This window comes from Dendronephthya gigantea, unplaced genomic scaffold (assembly GCF_004324835.1).
Source record: "Dendronephthya gigantea isolate DGI-Jeju-01 unplaced genomic scaffold, DenGig_1.0 000291F, whole genome shotgun sequence".
NCBI lineage: Eukaryota > Metazoa > Cnidaria > Anthozoa > Malacalcyonacea > Nephtheidae > Dendronephthya > Dendronephthya gigantea.
The window spans coordinates 299-27384 of NW_021163301.1; the positions used below are offsets into that span (position 1 = coordinate 299).

Below are 27086 nucleotides of genomic sequence, written 5' to 3' on the forward strand. Positions count from 1 at the left end.
CGTCATCTAGGTGTTAGGCACTGGTGCTTGCCTGTCATTTGTTTGTGCGCCTCGTTTAAAAAAGACACTTTCACATAAATTTGAGCACGAAATAATGGGTGAACAAGAACGGAGCGTTAACCATGGTACGGTCTGTGCTCAACATTGTTTTTAGAAACAGAACCAGTTTCAACTTTGCGCAAACTTTGCGGCAACTTTGTGCCGTGTCTGAACGCTGCTTACGAAACCCGCACTGCATGGAGGAGATGAGCGATGCGTGCCGCGCGCCAGTGTTTCCGGTCAATATAATTCCACGAAGATGAATTCTGTTAAATCATTGGTTAAATACCTGTCGCGTGGAGACATGCTATATTAGTACATACTACATACACTCAACGAACATTCAGGTCGTATTCATATATTTAAACAGCAAAACGTGTAGCGTGTCAAAAATGTGTTCAAGTTCGCAACAAGGAAATGCTAAACTAGCCCTTGGACTGTCGAAGTTGTACGAACGAGAGTTTAATCAACCGGATCTGCATGACAAAGTTTTAGTGTTTGATGTTGTCGCTTCAAATAAGCACGATTTGAGCAAAGAAAATGTCAGAGAGAATAAGAGTAATATGAACGAAATAATTGAGAACGAAGAAGGTGAGAATCAATGGGAACGTGCAAGCAGAAACGGGAAAGTTAACAATGAGGGAATCAATACTGACGATGAAAATGAAACCAAAGTATATAATTGCGAGATGTCTTCAAAATATGCAAATGGTTGGTATAAAAAATTCCTCTCCGCTAATAGATCGACGCGCCAGCATTCGCGTGGGCGTCCTGCAATAACTTCAGACTTGTTTTATAACTCACACACAGAACACAAACTTTCATGCGCTGCATGAATTTGCAATCCGTGAAATTCGAACATTTTACAGATAACATTTTACAAAATAAACTACTTTATAATTGTTATAAGGGCTAGGAACCTACTAGAAACCTATAAGTATAAGGCTTTTATTCAGGCCCCTAAATTTCAGTTTTAATAACGAAAAGCGATGCAACTATAGTCCCTTGCGCTTGATTTAGAAAAATAATTAACATAACGTTTAATTGTGTACATTACCATGTATTAAGTTGTATGAAAAACAGTCGCTAGCAAACATTAAATCACAGTAAATGAAAATATGAGAGTAAATAGAAACAAATTAAAGGATCAGCCAGAATCTGAAATTTCAAATGATGTCAAATCTGCATCTTTATTTATTTCCAAAGGTGGTCAACGAGTTGAAAAACGATTGAACAATTTGGGTGAAGATGAACATGTTGGAACGGAGACTAACGCCATTAAAGATACCTTAATTGATGAAGACAAAATGAAATGCGTCGAAGTTAATGAAGCCGAAGAGACAGCAGCCGCTAGCAAACATGAAATTACAGTAAATGAAAATGTGAGAGTAAGTCCACATGCAAACAATAGAAACAAATTGAAGGATCAGCCAGAATCTGAAATTTCAAATGATGACAATGATCCAAATCTCCATCTGAGTGACGGAGAAACAAGTGAAAAGCTTTTGAATCACAGTGGGGTTTCCAGTGGAAAGAATTATAAGGTTACAAGCTTCAATACCAGTGAAGGCCAAATCATTGAACAACATAAATTCTATGTTCATAGTTCATGGTTAGCCCTACAGAGTTCTTACTTCCGGTCCTTGTTTTTCCCGGAAAGAAATACGCATCGGTGCACGGAAGTCCATGTGAAAATTCCTAGAAACGAGGAGAAAGCTCATTTCATGTTATTAGAAGCGATGTATAAGATTCGTTCATTAGATAATGCTAGTGTTGATGACCTCCTCAAAGTTTTGCGGCTTGCTCATGAATACAATGTTGAATTTGTATTGCAAAAATGTGTTTACAGTTTACAATCCGCAGTAGTGTCCCTTGAAATTTGCAAAAAAATTATGTGCTTCATTGAAGTTGAAAATGCCATCACATATGCGGATGATCTTGTAATCACCCTGCAGTCTTTTCTTGAGAAAGAATTTAGCCCTTTAGATGAAACATGGCCGACAAAGAGTTTTGAAGATCTGAGCGAGACTTTATTAAGGTATCTTCTGAACAGTGACAAACTCGTCGTGATCAGTGAGAACACGGTTTTTCATGCATTAATGCACTGGATTGAAAAACGTGGTATTGAGAAACTCTCAGAAAGTCGTGAGCTTCCATCACTATTGTCTGTTGTCCGGTTTGAAATGATGACTGTTGATTATCTGTACGATATTGTTCAGCACAATCCCATCGCAAAGACGCTACCAGATTTCCATGAACTTTACCTAAGAGGAATCAGTTATCATGCTCTATCAGGAACAACACGACAACGGTCGTTGCCTCAACCAGTGACAAGAAGAGAAAATTCATGGTCCTCTATAGTCTACACATGGAATATACCGGGGGATCAGTTGGATTTGTTGGTGGGAAACAACAAATCATTCAAATCAGATGAATTTTGGGTTTGTGGCTATAAAATGGTTTTGGTCATTGAAGATGTTTCCCAGGTTGAAAACCATAAGATGTTCCACGCTAAACTTTCTTTGGAAGTTCTCAATTTGACCGATCAAAGTGAAATGACGATTAAGTGGAAACCAACCTGTAAAACAAGTTATATATCAACCTCCTTTTGGGAAATATTCACGTTTAACAAAGAATCACGTGTGTCTTCGGTTAATATGAGTTATATAACGGCAACGACCCTCCCGCCTCTTAGCTCTCCAACGAAAAATGTCTTCACTGGGGCTGCGTCAATTACATCTAGGCCTCCACCACAGTCACGTGATGGGATAAATCTTGGCATTCCAACAACAAATGTACCCACTGGTACTACGTCAACTACAAAGCCTTTGTTTGTGTTGTCTACAGATGCTGCGTTTACATCTCAGTCACGTAATGGAGTGAATCCTACCTTTCCAACAACAAATGTATCCAATGGTGCTGCGTCAACTACAAAGCCTTTGCATGTGTTTCCTGCAGATACGTCTCAGTCACGTAGTGGAATGAATCCTACCTTTCCAACGACAAATGTATCTACGCGTGCTGCGTCAACTACAAAGCCTTTGCGTGCGTTTTCTACTGCTACGCGGTCGCTTCTATCTCGGTCACGTAGTGAATCTCCTAACTGCCAAATGTGTCCACTGGTGCTGCGTCAATTACAAAGCCTGCGTTTGTGTTTTCTACAACTACGCCTCCATCTCAGTCACGTAGTCAAACGTATCATAACCTTCCAACAGCAAATGTGCCCACTGGTGCCGCGTCAGCTACAAAAACTTCACTTTTGTTTTCTACAGCTACGCTTCCATCTCAGTCACGTAGTGAAACGTATAACTTCCAACATGTGCCTATGTGCTGCATCAACTACAAAGCCTGCGTTTGTGTTTTCCTACGCTTCCATCTCAGTCACGTAGTCAATCTAATCCTACCTTTCCAATGACAAATGTGTCCACTGGTGCTGCTTCAACTACAAAGTCTTCGTTTTTGTTTTCTACTTCTACGCCTTTCTCTCAGTCGCGTAGTGAAACGAATCCTAATCCTAACCTTCCAACAGCAAATGTGTCCACTTGTGCTGCGTCAACTACTAAGCCTTCGTTTGGGTTGTCTACAGCAACGTTAACATCTCAGTCACGTAATGGAGTGAATCCTACATTTCCAACGACAAATGTATCCACTGGTGCTGCGTCAACTACAAAGCCTTCAGCGTTTGGGTTGTCTACAGCTACGCTTCCATCTCAGTCACGTAATGGAGTGAATCCTACCTTTCCAACGACAAATGTGTCCACTTGTGCTGCTGCAACTACAAAGCCTTCGTTTGTGTTTTCTACAGCTACCTTAACATCTCAGTCACGTAATGGAGTGAATCCTACCTTTCTAACGACAAATGTATCGACTGGTGCTGCGTCAACTACAAAGCCTTCGTTTGGGTTGTCTACAGCAACGATTCCATCTCAGTCACGTAGTGAAGTAAATCCTGCCTTTCCAACGATAAATGTGTCCACTGGTGCTGCGTCAATTACAAAGCCTTCGTTTGTGTTGTCTACAGCTACGATTTCATCCCGGTCACGTAGTGGAATAAATCCTACCTTTCTAACGACAAATGTATCTACAGGTGCAACGACGTCTAAAACGCCAGTTTTTGCATTCTCTGCGGATACGTTTTCATCCCAGTCACGTGGTGGAATGAATTATGGCCTTCCAACGACAAATGTATCCACGATCGCCAGTGCTTCGTCAAATCAAAATGCAAATCCTTCATCAAGTGTTAGCAAACCAGCTTCAGGTGAAATAGGGAAAGTACTCACTGGCATTAGCTTTTCCATTTACGCAAAAGTAAAGTAAATAAGATAAACACGGAACTTTTGGTGCCAACGTGCAATCAACTTGGTATCCACTATAAAATGAACGATGTATAACGTGTAAATAGATTACTACATTATATTGACTTAGTCAACACAATGTAACTAATGTTGACCGTAGAGAATGAATGGGATTCAAATTCATTTAATTTATTTCCAGTCATGTATTATACCTGGCAAATATTTTCACAATTTCAAACTTAAAGAACAAAACGCAAAGCTGGTACAAGTAGATAGTAAAAATTTGACCGGGTGGGGAGCATAGCGAGATGAGTTCGGAACTGAAACTTTCAGACTCCCGAGTTAATATTTTCTCAGCAAGTTACGCGTTGTGGAATTTGTAGTTAAGATGCGTCTTTCGTAAGCATGCCGCTCTATAGCTAGGTTGTCTAGGCGACCATGGGGCCAATAGTGTGCAACCAGTTTGCATTGTTTCCCAGCCTCGTTCCCAGGCTCTTGAAAGTTTTCGCGGATACAGCACTGAACGCGCGGGGGTGCTTGGGGAGAGCTTGTTTCCGGTTACTTCCACGGAAAGGATTTAAGGTAATTCCTGTTCACTAGCCTGATACACAGACGAAAAAATTCAAACAATTACCGAAGCTTCCAAAGCACGGTTTCTGAATAGAGTTTCTGAAAGGTGTAAATGTTTAGTGCTACTATACACGTTGATGTCTTACACATCATATCAATATTACCAAGTGAAATTTAAACGGCTATAGCCGTATATTTTTAACAAGCATTCGGCTACATGCCGTCAGGTAAATAAACATATTGTAACGTGTGGCGTGGTAAAAATGTCCTCAGCTTTTCAACAGGCGAACGGTTTTAAACTAGCCCTGGGACTGTCGAAGTTGTTCGAACGAGAGTTTAATCAACCGGACCTGCATGACAGAGTTCTGGTGTTTGATGTTGTCGCTTCCAAGAAGCACGAACTAAGCACATCGAATGTGATAGGGAATAAAAGTAGTGAAAACGATGTAGTTTTCCAGAACAGTGCGGGTGAGGATCAACGCGAACCTGGAAATCAGAGCGGGAAAGTCGACAATACTAGCGATGAAAATGAAACTGGAGTCCACGGCTGCAAAATACTCCCAATGTATGCAAACGGTTAGTATCACAAAATAAATAATAGATTAATCACGCGGTAATCAACAGGGGTTTGCGTGGGCGTCTTGCAAAAAGCTCGTAGGCCTAAGTTTAACCTACATAACTTACCATGATATACGTCCCATTTTGGTCGCGTTGAAACAGTGCAATTATCTGGCAACCCTGGTTGTGAAATGTAAAATAATGGAAAAAAGGCCCTATGGCTATTAGGTTTCTGCAAATAATTTCTATATTACACACTGACTAGGTAACTATTTTCGAGCCAAAAATGATTACTTTCCCTGCGCGTTATATAGCTCCAAATGTACAGCTACAAAAACTATAGTAAGTTTCGTGGGGTATGTATTTTCCGTGCTTTACAACATCTCTGAAACAAAGTTGTTTTACTTCTTTTATAAAATCACCATCGGTGTTAACGAGAACCATGCAGTAGTGGAGAGCTACAAATTGAAGATGTCGCGAGCTTTAAAACATTTCTTTCAATTGCATGCCTTCAATTTAGTACATAAAAATCCATTTCAAAAGGTTCAATTTTCGAATGCAACCTGACTCTTACAGCCAATAACGCAGTCAGCAACTTTGCCCCATTCGATAAAGCAGATAAAGAATTCCTGTCGTTATATGTGCACCTATACGGAGTCGCTGCATGGATTGCTGAATAAATAATAAACCAAATATGAGTATCATAACTTTATTATCTCTGTTTTAAACAAAGAAATCGAAAACAAAGGGATCCCCATAAGAATGCTTGGGCATTATTATTGATTAATCAAACTATATAAATATTCGGATGCTTATATATACATGTGATAATCGTCCTATGTACGTTTATTTCTTTTAAAAGGTAATCGGGGAAAGAATTGAACAACTTAGTGATCAACACTTTGGATCATGCCCAACTGATGAGGACAAAAGCGCGAGGGAAACGGCAGTCGCCACGAGCATGAGATAACACTTAGTGAAACGTGAAACTGAAGCGGCGTTCGAGCAATAGAAGCAAATTGAAGGATCAGCTTGAATGGAAAATTGGAAATGATGATAATTATTTTAAATCGCAGTCCAAATGACGCAAAACAAAGTGAAAAACCGTTATATCCCGGTGAGATTCCAAGTGGTAGCAATAAAATAACGAGTTTCTCTTCCATTACCAGTGAAGGTCAAATCACGCAACAACATAAATTCTATGTTCATAGTTCATGGTTAGCCGTGCAGAGTTCTTACTTTCGGTCCTTGTTTTTCTCTGAAAGAAATACGCCTCGACGCAAAGAAGTTCATGTGAAAATTCCTAGAAGTGAGGAGAAGCTCATTTAATGTTATTAGAAGCTTATAGGATTCATTCTCTGGATAATGCTAGTGTTGATGAACTTCTCAAAGTTTTTACGGCTTTCTTATAAATACGTGTAAAGTTTGTATTGAAGAAGTGCGAATACCGGTTTGCAAGCTGCGCTGTAGTGTCACGTGCAACTTGTGAGAAGATTGTGCGCTTTATACGAGTCGAGAATACGATTTCTGATGTCGACGATCTTGTAATCACCCTACAGTCGTTCCTGGCTAAAAATTTAGTCCTTTAGATAAAAAAATGGCAGACAAAAGTTGTTTGAACTTTAATGTGGCTTCATTAAGGTATCTTCTGGGCAGTGATGAACTCGTCGCAGCCAGCGAGAACACGATTTTTCATGCATTAATGCACTGGATTGAGAAACGCGGGATTGAGAATCTCTCAGAAAGTCGCGAGCTTCCACCACTATTGTCTGTTGTCAGATTTGAATTGATGACTTTTAATTATCTGTACGATGTTGTTCAGCACCATCCTATCGCAAAGATGCTACCAGATTTCCATGATCATTACCTAAGAGGAATCAGTTATCATGCTCTATCAGGAACAACACGACAACGGTCGTTACCTCAACCAGCGACAAGGAAATTAAATAATAAATTGCCCTGTGTTGCCTACACATGGGATATACCGGGAGATCAGTTGGATATGTTGGTGGGAAGCGATAAATCCTACAGGTCAGATGAGTTTTGGTTTTGTGGCTATAAAATGGTTTTGGTCATTGAAGATGTTTTTCAGGTTGAAAACCATGCGCTGTTCCGTGCTAAACTTTCTTTGGAAGTTCTTAATTTGACTGACCGAAGTGAAGTAACGATTAAATGGAAGCCAACAAGTAAATTAAATTGTAAATTACTACCCTCGGACCCTTTTGCGGAGAAATTGCACACGTTTAAGACGAAAGCACGTGTGTCATCTGTTCATATGAAATATGAAATGGCAACAACACCTGCGTCCCTTATTAGCTCTCCAACGACAAATGTATCCACTGGTGCTACGCCTCCATCCCAGTCACGTAGAGGAATGAATCCTACCTTTCTGGCGACAAATGTATCCACCAGTGCTGTGTCAACTGCAAAGGCTTCATCTGTGTGTTCTAAAGCTACGCTCCATCTCAGTCACGTAATGGAGTGAATCCTGCCTTTCCAACGACAAATGTATCCACTGGTGCTGCGTCAATTACATGGCCTTCGTTTGTTGTCTACAACCACGCCTCCATCTGAGTCACGTGTTGGAATGAATCCTACATTTCCAACGACAAATGTATCCACGAGTGTTGCGTCAACTACAAAGCCTTTGCATGTGTTTCCTGCAGATACGTCTCAGTCACGTCGTGGAATGAATCCTACCTTTCCGGCGACAAATGTATCCACCAGTGCTGCGTCAATTGCAAAGGCTTCATCTGTGTGTTCTAAAGCTACGCTTCCATCTCAGTCACGTAATGGAGTGAATCCTGCCTTTTCAACGACAAATGTATCCACTGGTGCTGCGTCAATTACATGGCCTTCGTTTGTGCTTTCTACAACCACGCCTCCATCTGAGTCACGTGTTGGAATGAATCCTACATTTCCAACGAGAAATGTATCCACGAGTGTTGCGTCAACTACAAAGCCTTTGCATGTGTTTCCTGCAGATACGTCTCAGTCACGTCGTGGAATGAATCCTACCTTTCCAACAACAAATGTATCTACGCGTGCTGCGTCAACTATAAAGCTTTCGTTTGGGTTGTCTGCTGCTACGCGGTCGCTTCTATATCGGTCACGTAGAAAAACGAATCCTACCTTTCCAACTGCAAATGTGTCCACTGATGCTGCGTCAATTACAAAGCCTGCGTTTGTGTTTTCTACATCTACGCCTCCATCTCAGTCATGTAGTGAAACGTATCATAACCTTCCAACAGCAAATGTGACCACTGGCGCCGCGTCAGCTACAAAAACTGCACTTTTGTTTTCTACAGCTACGCTTCCATCTCAGTCATGTAGTGAAACGTATCCTAACCTTCCAACAGCAAATGTGACCACTGGTGCTGTGTCAAAAACAAAGCCTGCATTTTTGTTTTCTAAATCTACGCCTCCATCTCAGTCATGTAGTGAAACGTATCCTAACCTTCCAACAGCAAATGTGTCCACTGGTGCTGCGTCAGCTACAAAGCCTGCGTTTTTGTTTTCTACAGCTACGCCTCCATCTAAGTCACGTAGTGAAACGAATCCTAACCCTAACCTTCCAACAGTAAATGTGACCACTAGTGCTGCGTCAATTACAAAGCCTTCGTTTGTGTTTTCTACAGCTGCGTTAACATCTCAGTCACGTAATGGAGTGAATCCTACCTTTTCAACGACAAATGTATCGACTGGTACTGCACCAACTACAAAACCAGCGTTTGTATTTTCTACAGCTATGTCTCCCTCTCAGTCACGTAGGCAAACGAATCCTACATTTCCAACGACAAATGTATCCACTGGTGCTGCGTCAACTACAAAGCCATCGTTTGGGTTGTCTACAGCTACGCTTCCATCCCGGTCACAATACATTAGCTTATCTATTCACGCAGAGGTTAGATAGACAAAGTAAATATTGTACTTTCATTGCAAGATGAACTTGTAATCCACTTATGCATGAATCAGTATTAATTTATCGATCAAACTTTTAATGAAAAACTACATGATGTTAAGACGACGTTGAAATTGTTTTATTTGGATACGTGCATAATCAAATAATAAATTAAGGTATAACAGAGCGGCACTGACCATGAAATGAGCCTAGCGCCGCAACTCGATCACCGAAGACCTCCAAGTTATTGTCACATTTCAATGCTTCGTAAATTCTCGTGTACCAGTGCTTCACCTTGTAGAATCAGATGTTAAAGAACGCAAATATCGTGGGCTGAGAGCAACCGTAATATACTAAAGTTAATATTATACGCGGTCAATGATATTGCAATGGCAATCTGAAGTCCATTGTTTTTAAAGCGTGTTAAAAGTTAAACTTTTTCATTACTATAATTATAATGATTTTCAAAAAGGACCTTAGGGTTACCTACGTAGTATTAAAAATGGTAAATTCCTATATGATGACAAGACACATTTAAATAACTCTCATTTATTTGCTAAAGATTATTCAGATAAAAATGTCTTTGCGTATAAAAACTTGAATATTGCTGAAAAATTTAATATCATTTCGACTATTATAATCATCGGCTGCTTAATAGCAAAATCTCCGCCTGCCCCAATTTCTTTTGATGCTTTAACTTTTTTTTCTTTATTCCTTGTGTTTCTATAGAATATGATAATTAACAAGCCCATTTAAACACATATACACGTGTGCCTTAATGTACCTTAATTCGAATCTTTTTTTATCTAATGGTATAATCTTTAGCAGTTCTTTAATTGAACTGTTAAAGACGAGTATAATAGCTTAATTGTCGAGAATGATCTTGGCAGCTATATATGTACTTTGTAACACTTGCATGTAAATAAAGTTGCCATGCGTATTGTTTTTTTTGTGTCCCCAAAATATATGTCTCAAGGGTGAACAAGGCCATGGTAAAGAGGTACACTTGATTTAAAGGATAAAAATACTTTTATCCGCCGGAGAAGGCTGAGCTGTTGGTTAACTTTACTTGCAAATGTTCCACATTGGATTAAATAAATCAGTGCCACAGCGCATTGTTTCCTGTTCACAATGTATATAAATTAAACCACTAAAGGGCATCTCCCGGCACTCCTATATCCGATATCAAAATTTTGTGGTTAGCAGCACAGTCTTCTCCACAAAGACTTCCTAATTGCTCCATTTTTTATAACATTTCATCTTCAAAAGATGTTAGATTAAAGTATATGCAGTGGAAAACCGTATTCTGAAACCAAACTGCCGATTCGAAAAAGCACGTTATTTTCTTCCAGGGGCTTTGATAATTGTGAATGCACGGCCCTCTACAGGATTTTACTAAGTGTGGGCAAGATTGAAATTTTAATTAGATGCATTTGTCAGTCACTAGTTTTAAACAGCGATGTTATCTTCCACTTCGTGTGAAGACTGTTAAAAGTTTTGTAATAAATGGAGTTATTGAATATTAAAGCACAATATTCTAGACGTTTCGCACCTTATGAGACCTTGAGCTCGACTAAAAGTAAGAGTCTTTGAAACATTACCGGAACAGCGTCATGTCTCATGATCATGCAAATAAGCTTGTTCTAGAATACACGCCCATATGCGCTGTATGTTGACGAATATATATTTTACACCGGTTGGCTCGACTCGATCCTCTATATGAACCTTCAATTTTATAAAATCTTCGCTTTGACATAATTCAGTTTATTCTGCAAAGTTAACTAAACCTATTATATATAAGTATTATAATTATTATTATATCAAAGGATGTTCCTGACTGCCCAACTGGGCGCATTGCCCAACTTCAAACACGGAACATAAAACTACGTCATACCTGAGACTTTTTATATACAAGGTCCATACAAATTGTTTCCTCGCTAGAACAGCAAACAGTTGAAAGTTGAATGGGAGGTATTGGTACAATGTGTCCAATAAAGACTATCGTCCTAGTTATTGTTTTTAAGTGTGTTTCATCTTATCCAGATGGGGCTCCGTCATCCGCTTGTTTCAACCTGAAGCCATGGCATCTTATTCCAAGTTCGGGTCGATTTGCTGAAACTCAGTCAATTCCAAGTCCGTATACATTCACTGCTAAATGGGACAGGCATATGAGAATGGTTCGTGTTTCTGTCGACGGTGATAGAAATAACCCAATACAAGGTTTTCTCATACAGGCTAGATTGGGAATTTACGAACCCGGTATTGGCAGCTTCATAAACATAACCGAGAATGCTAATGTTAAGTATCTGGACTGCTCACTTTCAGGATCTGAGGTAAATATAAATATAAAAAATATTGAGTTATATTATATAAAAGAAAAAGAAAACATGATTATTTCTCGTTCTCCCAAACTCCCACGCGTGTTTCTATAACTGTATAGAAACACGGAAAATGCGGTTTTCTATTTCTTAATTTAAATTTAGTTCTCACCTGAATCAAGTGTGACTCACGCGGATACGTCCAATAGAGAGAACTTAGTTTTCTACTGGCAACCACCAAAAACAATTACGACAACTAAAAACGTCACTTTTTATGCAACACTGGCCAAAAATAAACATACGTTTTGGGTTATGGAGGAAAGTGATCCGGTAAGCTTGGTCTTGGCCTTTGGTGATACAGAAACCACGATAACAGGATCAAGTATTTCTGTTTCGTCAAGTGAAGGTGTAGAACAAACCACTAAGAAGGTTATGTCCTCGACCACGCCCACAAAAAATGTAAGTGCATTTCATGGCGTAGTAGACCTTTTCAGCTTGCGTGCAAATTATATAGGTACGGTTGTCTATATTGTTTTAAATGTGAAAAAAATAGCAATAAAGCAAACAGCTATAATTATATAAACCCTGATCCATCGAAAATTTATTATCTTCCATGATATCTTGACACTGATAGAAGTAATAACAGTTGAACAATAATAAAAGTATCTCTTCATCACATCAATTTTCTGATTTTGGTTTCTTGATTTTAGAACGGACCAATTCCAGCATCATTCAATATTTCAATGATAAGTATATTGTTGGTAATTGTTTCAAGAATATCCCTGGCAATTTAAATGCATGTAAAGCACAATCATGATTGCAATAATGACAAAAATATATAAAATCATTACAAATCAGTTTTATTAGCTATAAGCAATTTTGCACTAATTCGATCTCATTAGAAAAAATTTTGAAAAAATTCGATATCTTAGAAAAGTGGCAGAGAAGTGGACTAAAAACGTGTTTGCTGGACCGCAGAGCAGAGGGCGAGGTGCCAGGCTACCGCTAAAGCTTTCCTCGAACAAAAACTGAAGGCATATGGCACCCCCAATAATTAACCATGATAAGAAGTGGTCAAATCGCTTTGTTATTGGCTAGAAAAACACGCATTAGCTTGCGATGCGGGTACGGCAAAGAAACTAAAAGGTTATTTAACTTACAAATGAGGTATCTAATGTTTGTGATGTTTTACAACAACTTTTGGCTATAATAAAACTTTAATAATCCTGTATTTATGGGCGGGGTATAAACTTTCTGTATAAACTTACGCTTTTGGGTGGGAAAATTTCACTGGTGAATATTCAAAACAAATATTACTTTAAATTAACTATCGAAGCAATTACTTTTTGAGTGAATTTCGGTGCGACGAACTTAAAAAACTTTTTAAAAACTTGCGGCAGACTTCGGCGAAGTCAGTTTACCAACCTGTGAAACGAAATTAGCTAGCGAGACTGATTTCTAGCTCCGTGCTCCGTACTATTCGCTTTTGCACGAAAAAACGACGCAATATATCGGATCAATTCAATCTTAAATTCTCAATGCAGTAGATTTTAGATACGTGTTTTTTTAAAAGTGGTTTGCTCCGAAATGCATTGCATTGAGTCTGATTCAGTTTGTTATCTTTTTCGTGATTGCATTCAAATTTATACTGGCCGTGTAACGGTTTGCATTCAGGGACTGAGACTGACGTACAAACCGCGTGATTTTGATGTTTGGGGGACTGAAACTGACGTACAAACCGCGTAGGAAGACTGGGGGTTAGGCTTCATTTTTCGCGCGCTTAAAGTATGGAAGTTATCATTCCAGATATATATATATAAATATATAATTATATATAATATATATATATATATATATATATATATATATATATATATATATATATTTATATATATATATACATCAGATGTAACAAACTACATAATTGAATTAATTGTCTGATTGTCTGATTGCTGATCACACAATTTAATGTAGTTTATATACTTTATTGAAATACACACAAATGCGCTAGCCGCGCGGAGGTCTACTATCTAGAACCCGACCAAATGCAAAAATGCTATGGTTCGCATCACAAGCAATAATGAAACAAGAGTATTCACTGTTAGTTATTTTGAAGAACGTAATATCTTCTGGATTTTAAAGGCTTAGCATTTCAAAACTTTTCCCGACCAATGTTACATGAGCAATTTCCAACACCTAGTCATTTAAATTCATTAGGTTCGCCACGCATCTGCTGCTACCCAATCGACTGATTAGGTAGTGCTAATAAACATGACAATTTTTTGTGCATTCTTTTAATATTGGTTGAGATATCGGCAAATGTAATTTAAAATGAAGTTTGACAAATGCGAAAATGTGGTAAAAAATGGCCTATCAAATTGTTTTGATGATGTTGGTATTGAGAAATCATTTGACGGTGCGAATATCATTCGCACGATTCCCAAAAATAAATCATGTACTAATATTCTTGTTTGCATGGTGACATGACTGATAAGTAAACTAGCTTGTATAAGCTAATTTACTAATTTACTTAAATCATGTACTATTCCAAATCTGAATTGCCGCGAGTAGAAAAATTGACTAAAGGCCAAGTAACGATATTTACAACTATATATATAGGCCGCGGTTGTTCCAACTTCGAATCATACGACACATCTGTCTAAGCAATGAAAAACAGTGATTGTTTATCCATTGTCTATACAACGGGCCTGGCTTCCTGCACTATTTATCAACGTCACCGCGCGGTTTATGTTAATTTCCTGCTTAAGTACGCGGATGATGGTCAGGAATTAAAAACAACGAGTTAGACGACCACTCAATTACCCGATTTACTGATTACTGAACACTGATTGACTTAACACTGATTTCAGCAAAAATGGTCGAACTCCGTTAAAAATTTGCCCAACTTTTCTAGATTCAAATGATGATTTATGGAGGCAGAGGCCCCGTACGTAAGATATTACAAGTTATGCAACATTTAAGATCGATTTCTGACTGTTGGTACGCCAAATTGGCCTCCTCAGCGGATGTGGCAGAACATTTCAACTTTCCCTGTGGCCATGCCTTTTCGCAAAAATAAAGCAAACTTACTTGTAGCTAAGTGTTCCCTGCAGTGTTTTTCACTAAAATCGATTTAGTTGTTATATTGCATGCTAGTTCTTAGTTTAATAAGTATATCTCATTTATGTCAATTATCAAGTATACTCGTATTAATTTCATGTGATAGGTTACTATAGTTTGTCTGCTTATCATATTTTAGTTCGAACCGACGCAATATTCTGCTCTTCGATATTACGCTCCACTTCTCACACTTTGATTAATATCAACATGTCTATATCATCATAATCCTTACTATTTTTATATATTTTGTATCTTTTTAATATAAAAAAATAACATTCAAACTGACATTATATTAATCATGCAGTAACTATTTTAGTTCAGTAATCTAGGGGCCTAAAATAAAAGCCATATGGTTTCTGATAGGCTCCTAGCCCATACTTTGTAAATAAAAAAAATATATCATCGCATCTTTATATCATCTAAAAATTGGGCGCACTTATTAAAAAAAAAAGATAAGATAAAAAAATATATATATCATCGCATCTTTATATCATCTAAAAATTGGGCGCACTTATTAAAAAAAAAGATAAGATTGTTAATTAGCTATAGATAGGTGTTATAAACCAACTTCGGAATTAATAAAAAAATTATCAAAAAAATAATTTCCCTTTATTGCACTGGAGTTGACATATATGATGGATGGATTTCACAACAGGCAATTTGAAGAAAACTGTCCAGCATATATATACAAATGAAGAACCAGTTCATTTATTCTAAAAATAATTTTGTATCATCGACATAGCATTCTGTGACTGTGTTATACCCATAGGCAAATGCATTAGATTTGTTGAAAATCGAGGAAGAGGAAGTATATTTCCTGAACAGGTTATAAAAGAGATTAATTATATCAGTCTTTTTTTTCTGCTCTCACAGTCTCACTATTAATCAATCTTGTATGTTCCTAAGTATTTACCCTCTTCAGTTATTCGTAATATATCTACCGCTTTCTCCGCAGTATAAAGCGTAGTTTTTCTGGATTTTGCGTACAAAACAACCCGCGGACTTGTTAACCGCCCAGTCGATTAGAATCCAGGCTGCACAGAAAGAACAAAAGCGAGAAAAAACCCGACCGTAAACCGCGTTTAGCCGCGTATGAAACATCTGATAACAAAATATATCATTATTAACATTTTACCGAAAAACCAAAAATGAGCTGGCGACTTTAAACATTAAATTAACGACGCCGTTAAATAGAGAAAATAGGTAGCAGGCAAAGATATGAATTCGGGCTACCAAGTGATATAGCGGCTCAAGCCATGGAAAAAGGTTTCGATGACTGTTGTGGAATGGAGGTTTCGATGACTATCGTAGAATGGTCGTTTCTTTTATAATCATGTAAAGGTTAGCTTCCAAGATCACTGGTGACCGACCATTCTTTATGAGGGAAGTTTGGGTATAAAATGGCGATGAACCTCCATCTTGTACGTGGCGCCGAAGAAGAAGAAAAAATTTTGCGCTCTTGAGCACTCGAAAGAAACGGCCTTTTAATTGTCTTATCTATTTTCTTTCAACGGTCTGTTTTTTACTATTCCGTCGAAAACAACACAACGTTTGTACATACAGTCATGCATGGCCGATGACGGATTTGATTGACATTGTTTAAAGTTACACTCGTAATTCTCCATCATGACGGCCATGACGGTACAAATTAAATACATCATTTTTATAAAAGAAATTATAGGTTCCAAAGATGGCGGTCACGTCGTCTCTACGCTCCCATTGGAGTACCCTTTTTCCATTTAGGTGTTGAATTATCAATATAAATCGTTTATAGGGTTCGATAATCGATATAGCTTTCCACCATCTGTCCCTGAATCATAACTAATGAGGATTATCACATAAGATCTTAACTACGATTAATCAGGCACTATTAAAATGAGAGGTAAAAAAACAATCCGGTAAAACAAGGATGTATCGAAGTTACTTTAACAAGCGAGATTGGCCTAACCACATGATACCTTTGGAATTTTCACAAACAGTGGAGTTTAATTACCATGCCGATAGGTAGAATTAAACGCAGTTGCGTCGTGGCGTTAAAAGAAATATGCAGTTCACACGAAGGTGTACTGTTCCAAAACTTAAATAACTTGATTATTGGCATGAGCATTCGATCATTGCTATTCACTGACTTAACACTCGCTCAGCAGAAGCGCAGGACGGCCCCTTGGTAGAATTCTGTTGATTAATTAGCCAATCACCTCGGGAATGCACAGGACTGACAAAATACTGGCTTATAACGTGGGAAGTCCTTAAATTGGCAAAGCGGACAGTCGATATCACCACCTTGCGAACTCTAACTGTGTGGCGCATATACTATAAGTTCTGTACATCGAATTTAAAGGAAAGACATAGCAAAAATAATGGCATTTGTCGGAGGACTGTTGCTCGTCTTACAAGTTTTTGGAACAGGAGGGAGCTTACTGTATGTATAATCAAATATTTAACTGCTACTTATCGCTTAAGAGTTTGACGTGTATAGAAAAATATTTTAAATTCCCGCTAATCTTATTCAAGCTAGGAAGTCTAAGAAACATTTTGAACCAAAAATCGTGGGAGAAATGGGCCTATGATCGCGGGACATGAAAAAAAACGAACGTGAAGATAATTCAATAACATCGACGTATAGTATCTGACGTATATGCAATATAAGTGCTTTAATAAGGCCTGCTCTTGACAGACGTTAAGCTACTTCTAAAGTGCAGAAAACTTGGAATTAAAGTCTATTTTTGATCGAGAGCTGTTGAATAATATTTTGCAGGTTGCATTATGATGATTACACCGGAATAAACCATCTTATCTGCTATTGTTTTTCAATTGCGCTGCATGTATCACGTCGGGGTTATTCTAGATGATCTACGGTTCTTGCATTTATTTACCGATGCGAAGTCGAAAACCATTTTAATCATGTTTAACTACCCAAATACGCGTGTTATGCAAATTTGTGTCCTTAAATAACCGATTAGTTAATAGAATTTGTTAATACGACCAGTCAATGAAGAGGACATGTCGCCTTTCGTTTTTTTGTTAATACGGTTTCACGCAAAGGCTCGACATTGAAACGCATTGTCTTTCATTAATTTGTTGATGAGCGGTAACTCTCTGCCGATGCGTTTCTACTTGGCGTGAGACTTTTTGCTGAGGAAGGTCATCGTTGGGGAAAGTATAGCGAGTTCAGTGTCAAGTTAAAATTCCGAGTTGTTCCCTGTTCATTATAACATTCCTGTGCAATTTTACTTCATTATCGCTTCCAGACTTTTTGCTTTTTCTACCGCGAGCCCAACAAACTTTTCAGTTAACTGTTTTTCGTCAGGTGGACGAAATTCGCGTCGGTCGGGATGGAACAGGCGCCAGTCGAAATGAACACCACTGTTTGCGCTCAACTACCCGGCTTTGTGACAGAGCAGCGGGAAATATGCGAGTCGAAACCATTGGTTGTTCCCAGTATCAGAAAGGGAGTGTTACTGGCAATGAAGGAGTGTAAGAAACAGTTGAGTAAAGAACGATGGGATTGCGCAACGATGACTGAAGCAACAGCTTTGAAGGGATTGCTCGCCATACGTAAGTTTGAACTAGCCCGGGTTCATTTCAATTTATATCTTTACGGTCATACTGTCATGTAAATTGCCTTCCCGAAGCTCAGATGATTCACATTAGATGATTACGCCATAAAAAATACCAAGTTACCCTTAATTTGGGTCGATAACGATCTACGATCAGTTAAACGTATAGCATAAGGTAAATATTTGATGACAAATCCGCTTTCTAGTTTTAAGAGGGAGGTATAGCGGTAGAATTATTGAACGAGCGAGGCACTCCCATCGTGAAATAAAGCATTTAAATTTAAACGAGATTTCAATGAAATGGCCTTGAGCCGGTTTTAATCGACTAATCGTTTAAATGAAGTTATTGACATATTGCGAAATGAGGGTAAATTTTTTGTTACCGCACCAAAATTTTCCAATCTCACTCATGCTGACAGTTTTTATTAAACTTTTGCAACTGACGCCAGTGTTTTATTCGATTGCTTCGGAAGAAAATCTCATAAAATTCATGTGATTTGAGGCATCGTAGCAACCATAGCTGAGATGCGTGAAAATTATATATGGTGGTGATGAAACCATTGTACTATTTAGGCACAATATACTGACTGATAAATATTTCACGGACATGATCACGCACTGATACACTGATGACTGAATCATGAATAAATGAAGGCAGTTACACAACGAACAGCTCCAAATGTATGACTTTGTTTTGATATCTAGAGGGTTTTCTCACGCCTTTACTATTAGCTGTTGGGAAAGGCATTAAAATACCCAGATAATGATTTATTATCATCATCCTCTTCTTCTTTCTAAATTGGCGGTGAATAACTAATCAGCGCATAGTCCATTAATCTGGTGTCTTAACTTAAGCCTCGTGAGGTGTTAAAACGCTCTAAAGGCTAAAGCGTTTACGATATTGCAAATTATTTTTTTCAACGTAATTACAAGACAGTGCTTTCTTCAAAATCTAACTAGTTATAGTCGACCTAGTTAATAAAGCAAGCCACATACTAACCACCCTATAGATTATGGCTTATCTCGTTAAAATGTTGCGATTTCAAAATCAGGTTAATGAATTTATTAGGATGCACCCTTTCTAATTCTGACCCGGTTCTGAACGCCGCTAGCAAAAATTCCTGACAAGTATAATGGTTTCTTAGTCCTCGTTGATGGAGATTTTTTAGCCACTCCAATTGTTGAAAAATGTTTATCTTCTGGGGAGAAATCCGCAGACGAAACGGAAAGCCCCACTTAATCGTACTTTCGATCGCGGTTGTTAAATTTTCGCCAGGGGCGACGAACAGCTCGACTGGTTTAGACCATAAACCAGACAAACATGTATTTTTTCCGACGAACAGAGCATTTTATGCCGCTCTCATTCATCAAAAATTAATTCCTGTTCCTTGGTTGGACACCACAATCTCAACTAATCACGATATAGCGTAATAGCGGGGAAATCAGGTAATTGTGCCATATGATATAATGGTATGGGAGTTTACGTTAATTTAGATTCTCCTGTCCAAACGAGAAAACCAAACCAGACCTATTAGTTGCATGCAATTGTCATTTGAAAAACTGGGAAGAACCAATTAACATAGATTAGTAAAGAATTCACCCGTGAATTCACTGACGGTATAGTAAGGCCCGCGAAGTGGCAGCACAACGTTATACTGACAAATCATATGACAGTAATTTTTCATGAACGCTTTGCATGAAATCTTGTTAAGTTCCTGCGAGCTTTCGGAGAGAGCAGCTTGTATCCAACAGACCCCAGCTGTGAAGAGGTTGGACGGCTTGTATAAAGAATAGCTGTCCCAACATTCAACAAATATTCGAGTAAGCCAATATGCAAAACGCGCAGAATACCTCCTCGACGACCTCCACGTGATTCAAAACACCCTCTTACAGAGCATGACTTAGTCGTAAGATGACCTGACCTCAGAATAAATTATGAAAAGTATATATAGTCGGATCAGGTGGTCAGTTCGAGTATTTCATGCAGCTCGTATTTAACAGCAGCTGGAAATTATTGAATGCTTATTTGTATGTACTCCTAGTTCAACCACTGTTTCCCATATGTTCCGATTTTTTGTGTGGAAATCCTAAATGTTTATCTTGATAACTTGATTCAAATCTGCGATAAATTATATTTCATCACCCGGCACCAAATCTATAATAGGATCAATTTTTAATGATGAATGTTATCGCACCTATTTAATCTTAGAAATATCCTCGTTCTTCGATACCAAAATCCGAAATCCGGGAAAAAAACGCTTCAAAAATAATGGAACGGTTGCGTGGATTAGTCCATATACCGCATGATAAGGCAAAAATGATGAGATCATGAAGTTATTTTCAAATGGTTTTCAAGCAAGCATTCAAAACGCGCGTGCTTTTCGTTCTCGTACCTTTCTCGTTTTTTCGTTTTCGTGACGATATTATCACTGTCAATCAATTCAAGTAATTCAAGTTATTCCAGATTTAGTCTTACATATAATCACAGTCAACTGTGCATGATATTATGTTGCAATATGTTTTTCCTATAACCTCTTTGGATTCCACCCCCTCGTAGAAATCAGCACTTTGTTGATGGACTAGAATGCTTAAATCAAATACTTGTGTACCAACCATATATTGACGAGAAACGTCGCTTTATAGTACGAGGGCAGTGGTGGAAACCAGAGGTTGGATAGTTTAAATAGTCGAATTTCTATGCTGAAGTTTCCTACACAATCTGTTATCTGTTGTGCACAAGTGGAATTTTTTGATGGAAGCCGTGCACAGAGTATGCATAACATCATTTCATGATCAATGTCCTATGGCTATAGTTTTAAATACGGCAACTTTTCTACCACGGCACAGCTGTTCATTTACTAGCAAGGCCGTTGCTGAAGTGAGATCACACGAGCAAGAATTATTATCATCTATGTATAAACACAAAAATCTAGTGCACAAAATATGTATGTACTGTGTTTTTCAATTAGTCTCGCACAATTGAGGTGGTTTTTGTTGAAAGATCACACTCAAACGGAAAAATTTCATACTGTCAATCAGCCATTCCGAGTCATCTAACAATCGAAACTCAAAGTTCAGCAACTGATGTATTTTTATAGTTGAGTTTATACGGAAGTGAAAATAAATTTAATTTACTCGTAAAGTGATTTATTGTATCAACTCAAACGACGCCAAGCGTTTTATGCAACTGTTGATATGAATCTTCATTTAATTACGTACGTACATTAATTAGATAAATTCTCTATAGTCTAGAATTGAGAAAATTTCAGTAACTATATAGTTTCTACTATTGCATATTAATGCCAGTCTACTTTTGAAAGTATACGATAACGCCCAAGAAGATTCCTGACTTTGGTAGTTATGTTTCCGAGGACGACTAATTTTCGTATAAATACTGCATGAGTAGTCCGGCATATGCATCCACAGCTTAAATAAATTTCACCTCTTGCAATTACAGCCGCGTTCGCCGCGACGCTTTTCGTTCAATGAAATGTGTAGATTTTAATTATATACAAGCATTTGCAGCGAGCTTGAAAGTTGGCTTTTTCCGAGAAGTGAAAGAAGGCCTTTTACCATACAAAAATCTTCTCTTTCAACAGCAAGTAAAGAAACTGCCTTCGTGTACGCGTTAACTTCAGCCGCTGTGGCTTACGCTGTCACCAAGTCGTGTACAGCCGGAGACTTACCAGATTGCGCATGTCAAAAGAAGCCAGTTCACAAATATTATGGAAAACGATTGAAAGCACGTTGTGATGAAAACATTCAATACGGTATGATGTTCGCAGAACTTTTCGTTGACGCACCGGATAATGACAAGCGAGCAAGATTGAAAACAGTTCGTCGCAGCGGTCAGAACTTAGTGAATCTTCACAACTCCAGGGCAGGAAGAAAGGTAATGATTAGCTATATACTTTCATTTGTTGGGACCTGTATTAATTCGCTGTGGCAATGTCAGACTGCTATAAAGCGCACACAAATAACAGTTGGCGATTGCGCTGTGATCACCTGAAAATAAAGTTATTAAAGTGTGTTTTTTCTTAAATAAATTTTTCATATCGGTCTTCAACTGTCGATGATTGTCGTTGATCATTGAAGCCTTTGATTTTTGTATAAACCTCTTCGATCGTCACAGGCCACAAACAATACCTTGTCGACCTTTCTAAGGCTGCTTCTTATATAGCTTACCGACTGTCGACGACGCCTATTGTCGCTGACCACTAAAGCATGAAGTGCTTTAAGTGTTATCTGCATTTATAAATCTCCTTGGTCACGGCTACCAACAATACATCGCCGACAATCGGTGATTATGAAGATTGAACCAGCACTAGCTAAAGACCTAATGTTGCGAATTACAACATTGCAGTTCAACATTGCATCGCTCGGGCTAAAATGAGTTCAGAGTCGGTCCAAAACCACATCTATGCCCGCAAACATCAACTCTATTGTTATATTATGACAATCTTCTTCCCCTTAACTTTATATATTCAGATTAAACATGCGATTTATAATGCCTTAATTCAGACGGAGTATATGCTAATGTTTTAAGCGCTGACATTTTGATTGAAGACAATTTAATGCTAATATGTTATCACCTTTTTTATCAGAGAAAGGGCGCTTAGACGATTATTTCAACACAGCAACAGATATCTAGCGATTAATTAATTTATTTAATAAAGTATCACAATTTTTTTTTAAAGTTCGTTAGCAGCTGCAAAGGCATGCAGTTTAAGGCATGGAAATGTAATTGAGACGTGGAATTTCTCTCTTTAACCAATTATCGTGTGTTCGTTTTTAAGAGGTTATCTAAACAAAATAAAGCAAGCAAATCGCTGGCGGATATTGAATATTTACTAATCCTAATTAAAAGCTGTAAACCCGACAGTCAATTATTTTAATACGACGCACGCGGTATATAAAATTTAAAAATCCCGATCTAAATTAAAACAACTCCGTCATATACATTTACATGCTAAAGGTATTTCATAGGGCTTGCCCTTCGGGAAGGCTTTCTATGCCTATGGTATTCCTGCACACGCCGGACACACACGCAGCGATTTTGGTCAGCGCAATTTATTTAATTTAAATGAAGTTAAATGCGCGTGTTAAATGATCTTGGACTTGGACGCCGCGCTTTTAATACAATATATTGAACACATAAATCACTTGAGTAAAATCGTAGCACGGCGCTGGCTTGGTGCTCATTTCACTCGTCGCTTCAATACAACCATATTATGACAAAGATACCGTCATACATGCAAGTGCATGTCGGTGCTAGTTAGTATACGTGATTTGAATATGATCAAGTGCAATCAATATACACGGATCCATGCAACTGTCGAGATTGATTTATGTTTTCCAGTACAAAATGCAATCTATAGCTAAATAACGTAAAAAAACCAGCTAATAATAATACCGAAAGTATTCCGGCCTTCTGTAACTTTTGACTAAAAAAGCAGTTTGTTAGTAAAAACTTCCATTCATAATATAGAAACGAGCACTTTGAGCACTTATACTTGTGCCTCTCAATATACTGACGAAAAGTCATTATACACACATTAACTTAATTTTGGGCAGTTCGATGAGTTCTTTTTTGAATTTCAGAATTCAGAGTGCTTGAAACTCGTTTTAGAAACTTTACAAAACACTGGTGGCGAGAGGTGGCGGCGTGTTCACTTTAAGGGCATAACTTCATGTTACACCTCGCACGTTGCAGCCAAATTTCATGCACGATGCTCAAGATATGTGAACATCTTGATGCTGGGTTTAGCGTTCTGTAAAGACCAACAACACTGTCCGCGCACTGATAAACGTACGCGGATATGTGCCCACAATTCATGTTTATATGAAATAGCCAGTGCAGACAGACAGTACCACTGATATGCTGTTGAACTTGACCTTGATTTGGGGAAGAAAATGGAATGTGAGCAATCCAGATTTAGATCATAATATCTTATAATTCTTCGGGTTCGTCTGACTGAAGGACCTTTTTAGGTTATAAGTTACGCATTTTCACAGCGGTCGACCGCGCAAATTTGCGACAGGTGGATAGGCTTGACGCGTTTCCTTCTAAAAATATATATCATCAAAACAAGCGCGTTACTCCCATGGTATAGGCGAAACAATTAATATCCCACAAAGCACACAGCAAGTTGTTTAAACTACAACAGCGTAAGCCTGATCGGATTTGCATTCCCAACTGTGTGTTTGATTATTTGTATTACGTATTTAACCCCATGCTGGAATGGGTGGCATGCAACCCAACGATCCGAAAACGGAGCAAGATGTGAAATAATGTCTGATGAGCCGCTGCATGTCTTTGTTATACGAGTATAATTAATTGCAAGAAGTTCTGCAAGTTCCACTAGAGGCTAATAGACTATTAGAGCCTTCAAGAACGAAGAACCATGCGCATGCAGCCAAAAATTTAGATTTCGTTGCACGTGAGTCAAAATTGAAAAATACATTCTTGGCTGAAAATTTGGAATGGTTGTTATAAGCCATTATAGTATTAAACAGAACGTCGCGAAGACATGCGGGATCCCGATAGCATGCAGAAAAACTGGACGTACCGTGATTAAAAAATAAATATTTGAACAAACACAAAAACCATAAAAAAAACTAATTGGTGTAGAAGTATAATAAAGGTATGCAAGTATGAAAAATATCTTCCTGATTTCTCACCAAAGCCCGCATGGAGTCACTGAGAAACATCTTGCATGCTTTTCCCAATTTTGGGTCAAAGACAACACTAAGCGAGAATATCGTTGACGGTTGACCAGCCTCAGGGTAAATTATTATTGATTCAAGGGAAGCTTGGGAACTATTTTGTTTTTTGGCTAACGTCGGCGGCACCTGAAAGGATCTCCTAAAAAGCTGCGCTTTGCACGGAAGATTCCGCCTAATAGGAAACAGCCTAGGTTTATGTTTTACAACACATCTGGGGACAGAGCATTGGTAAATCCTCTTACAAGGAAACATTTCTTAGGAGTTTTCAGACGTGGAACATTTCATGTACTGAAGCTAATGTTAATCAGCTGAAGTCTTTACTTATATGTCCGCGCGCAAAATACCGCCTATAGTGGAGAACAGGCTTTAATAATTTGCATTCGATTCGGTACATGAAAAGGTCGAAAAGGAGATTATTGTTGCAGGTGCAGACAAGTGATCGTTTATAGGATGTAAACAACTTCAGAATTTGTACATTTTTTTAAGCAAAATAGTTTTATCGACCAAATTAAACGCCATGGAAAAGTCAAGCATCAGAATTTCTTCAGAATTTCATTCATCCCTAGCTGAACAACAACAATATCCTTTTCTATACATTCTCACTAAAACAAAACGGGTATCAATGTTTTTATATTGAGGTAATTGAGTAACTGCCCCATGCAAGTTCCACGAGACAGGACAATTTGAGACTAAACGATTGAATTTCTTTAGGCTGTGCTTGCATCGGTGAAAACCCGCTGTCGTTGTTACGGTTTATCGCAAGGCTGTGCTATGCGCTCTTGCTGGAAGGTACTACCGAAATTTGAGGAAGTCGGTAAAATGTTGAAGAAACAGTACGAGAACGCTGCGGAGGTAATATACGCAAGAAGGAAGCGCAAATTAAAGAGAAAGGCGAACAGAAAACTTCGACTCGGCGAAAACGAGCTCGTCTACATGAAACGCTCGCCGAATTATTGCCGTTCAAATCCACGCATTGGAATTTCGGGAACGTCTGGGAGAGAATGTCAGAGAGATTCCGGGGAGTCTATGAACAGCTGTGCGTTATTGTGCTGTGGCCATGGGTATAACACGCAGATCACACGTGAGAAACGGTTTTGCAATTGCCGTTTTCGCTGGTGTTGTCGCGTGCATTGCGACACATGCGAGCATGTTTACGATAGGTATACTTGTAAATAGAATGGTAAATAGTGAAGAGTTGGTACTTGACATTCATTGTAACACTGTACAGAGTTGCAAATAAGCTGCGGGTATGCGGGTATACCACCAAATTTCGCTACATTCGAGGAAGGTTTACGCATTTAATAGTAAAAGTAGAAAGTACAAAAATTAGGTAGTATATACCTATAGTTCGCCTACAAAATCATAGCTGCCCCATGCAGCTGTAGGTGGCTAACCAAGAAACGTTTTCTAGCTCTTTATAGAGAGCTAAAGATAGACATCAAGAGCAATAGTATCATAGCCATTTAGTTTTGAGATCTTCATCAGTATAATTTGTTATTCTCCCAGTGGAACGTTGAAACGTTTTGCGACTTTGTCATTGAGTGTGAGTATAGTTTCAGAATTTATATCTGATTGTGTATCTAATCTTTTATTGAATAAAATTTAATATTAAACTATGTAATACACTCCTATTCAATGGGAGTATAATAGGGGTTAATAACTACAACCCAGACTGAATCTTTACCCTAGCTATTTAGAGCTTGAATTTTGAATATCGAACATCTTACCATCCGGGGGGTTGCAGCCTTTCCAAATTGCGCAGAAATTACGCCCTAATTTACTCAAGAGTCATGCAGGTGAAATTACTCGTCGGTCCCCAAAATTTAAACATAAAAAAATTAAAATTTTACTAAGTCTTGAATTTGACACATAAATTCTCAGCTAAATTTACTCTACTATGGATCCGGCAACACATTTTGGTGATTTAAACGGCAAATAGCATTGCTGATAGCTACCATTTAATCCGTAGTCCCCGCTAACTCGAAATATAGTGATGTGA

General features: G+C 38.3%; 4 protein-coding genes across 4 annotated transcripts; all 4 read left to right on the forward strand.

Moving 5' to 3' along the window:
- The first annotated feature begins 244 nt into the window (after nt 1-244).
- On the forward strand, nt 245-2473 carry LOC114541433 (serine-aspartate repeat-containing protein G-like). Its single transcript, XM_028561352.1, has 4 exons — nt 245-750; nt 1246-1554; nt 1948-2215; nt 2335-2473. The coding sequence occupies exons 1-4, from the start codon at nt 432-434 to the stop codon at nt 2471-2473; spliced, it is 1035 nt and encodes a 344-aa protein (XP_028417153.1). The 5' UTR covers nt 245-431.
- A 2623-nt stretch (nt 2474-5096) lies between these two features.
- On the forward strand, nt 5097-9720 carry LOC114541445. The gene is made up of 5 exons (XM_028561365.1): nt 5097-5480; nt 6637-6771; nt 6887-6947; nt 7104-7648; nt 9665-9720. The coding sequence occupies exons 1-5, from the start codon at nt 5168-5170 to the stop codon at nt 9718-9720; spliced, it is 1110 nt and encodes a 369-aa protein (XP_028417166.1). The 5' UTR covers nt 5097-5167.
- Nucleotides 9721-11418: 1698 nt separating this feature from the next.
- On the forward strand, nt 11419-12475 carry LOC114541444. Its single transcript, XM_028561364.1, has 3 exons — nt 11419-11696; nt 11847-12140; nt 12392-12475. Exons 1-3 carry the CDS (start codon nt 11532-11534, stop codon nt 12473-12475), a joined length of 543 nt encoding a protein of 180 aa, XP_028417165.1. The 5' UTR covers nt 11419-11531.
- A 4388-nt stretch (nt 12476-16863) lies between these two features.
- Nucleotides 16864-26270, forward strand: LOC114541440 (protein Wnt-16-like). The gene is made up of 4 exons (XM_028561362.1): nt 16864-17223; nt 18112-18359; nt 21961-22253; nt 25799-26270. The coding sequence occupies exons 1-4, from the start codon at nt 17162-17164 to the stop codon at nt 26261-26263; spliced, it is 1068 nt and encodes a 355-aa protein (XP_028417163.1). The 5' UTR covers nt 16864-17161; the 3' UTR covers nt 26264-26270.
- Nucleotides 26271-27086: the final 816 nt, after the last annotated feature.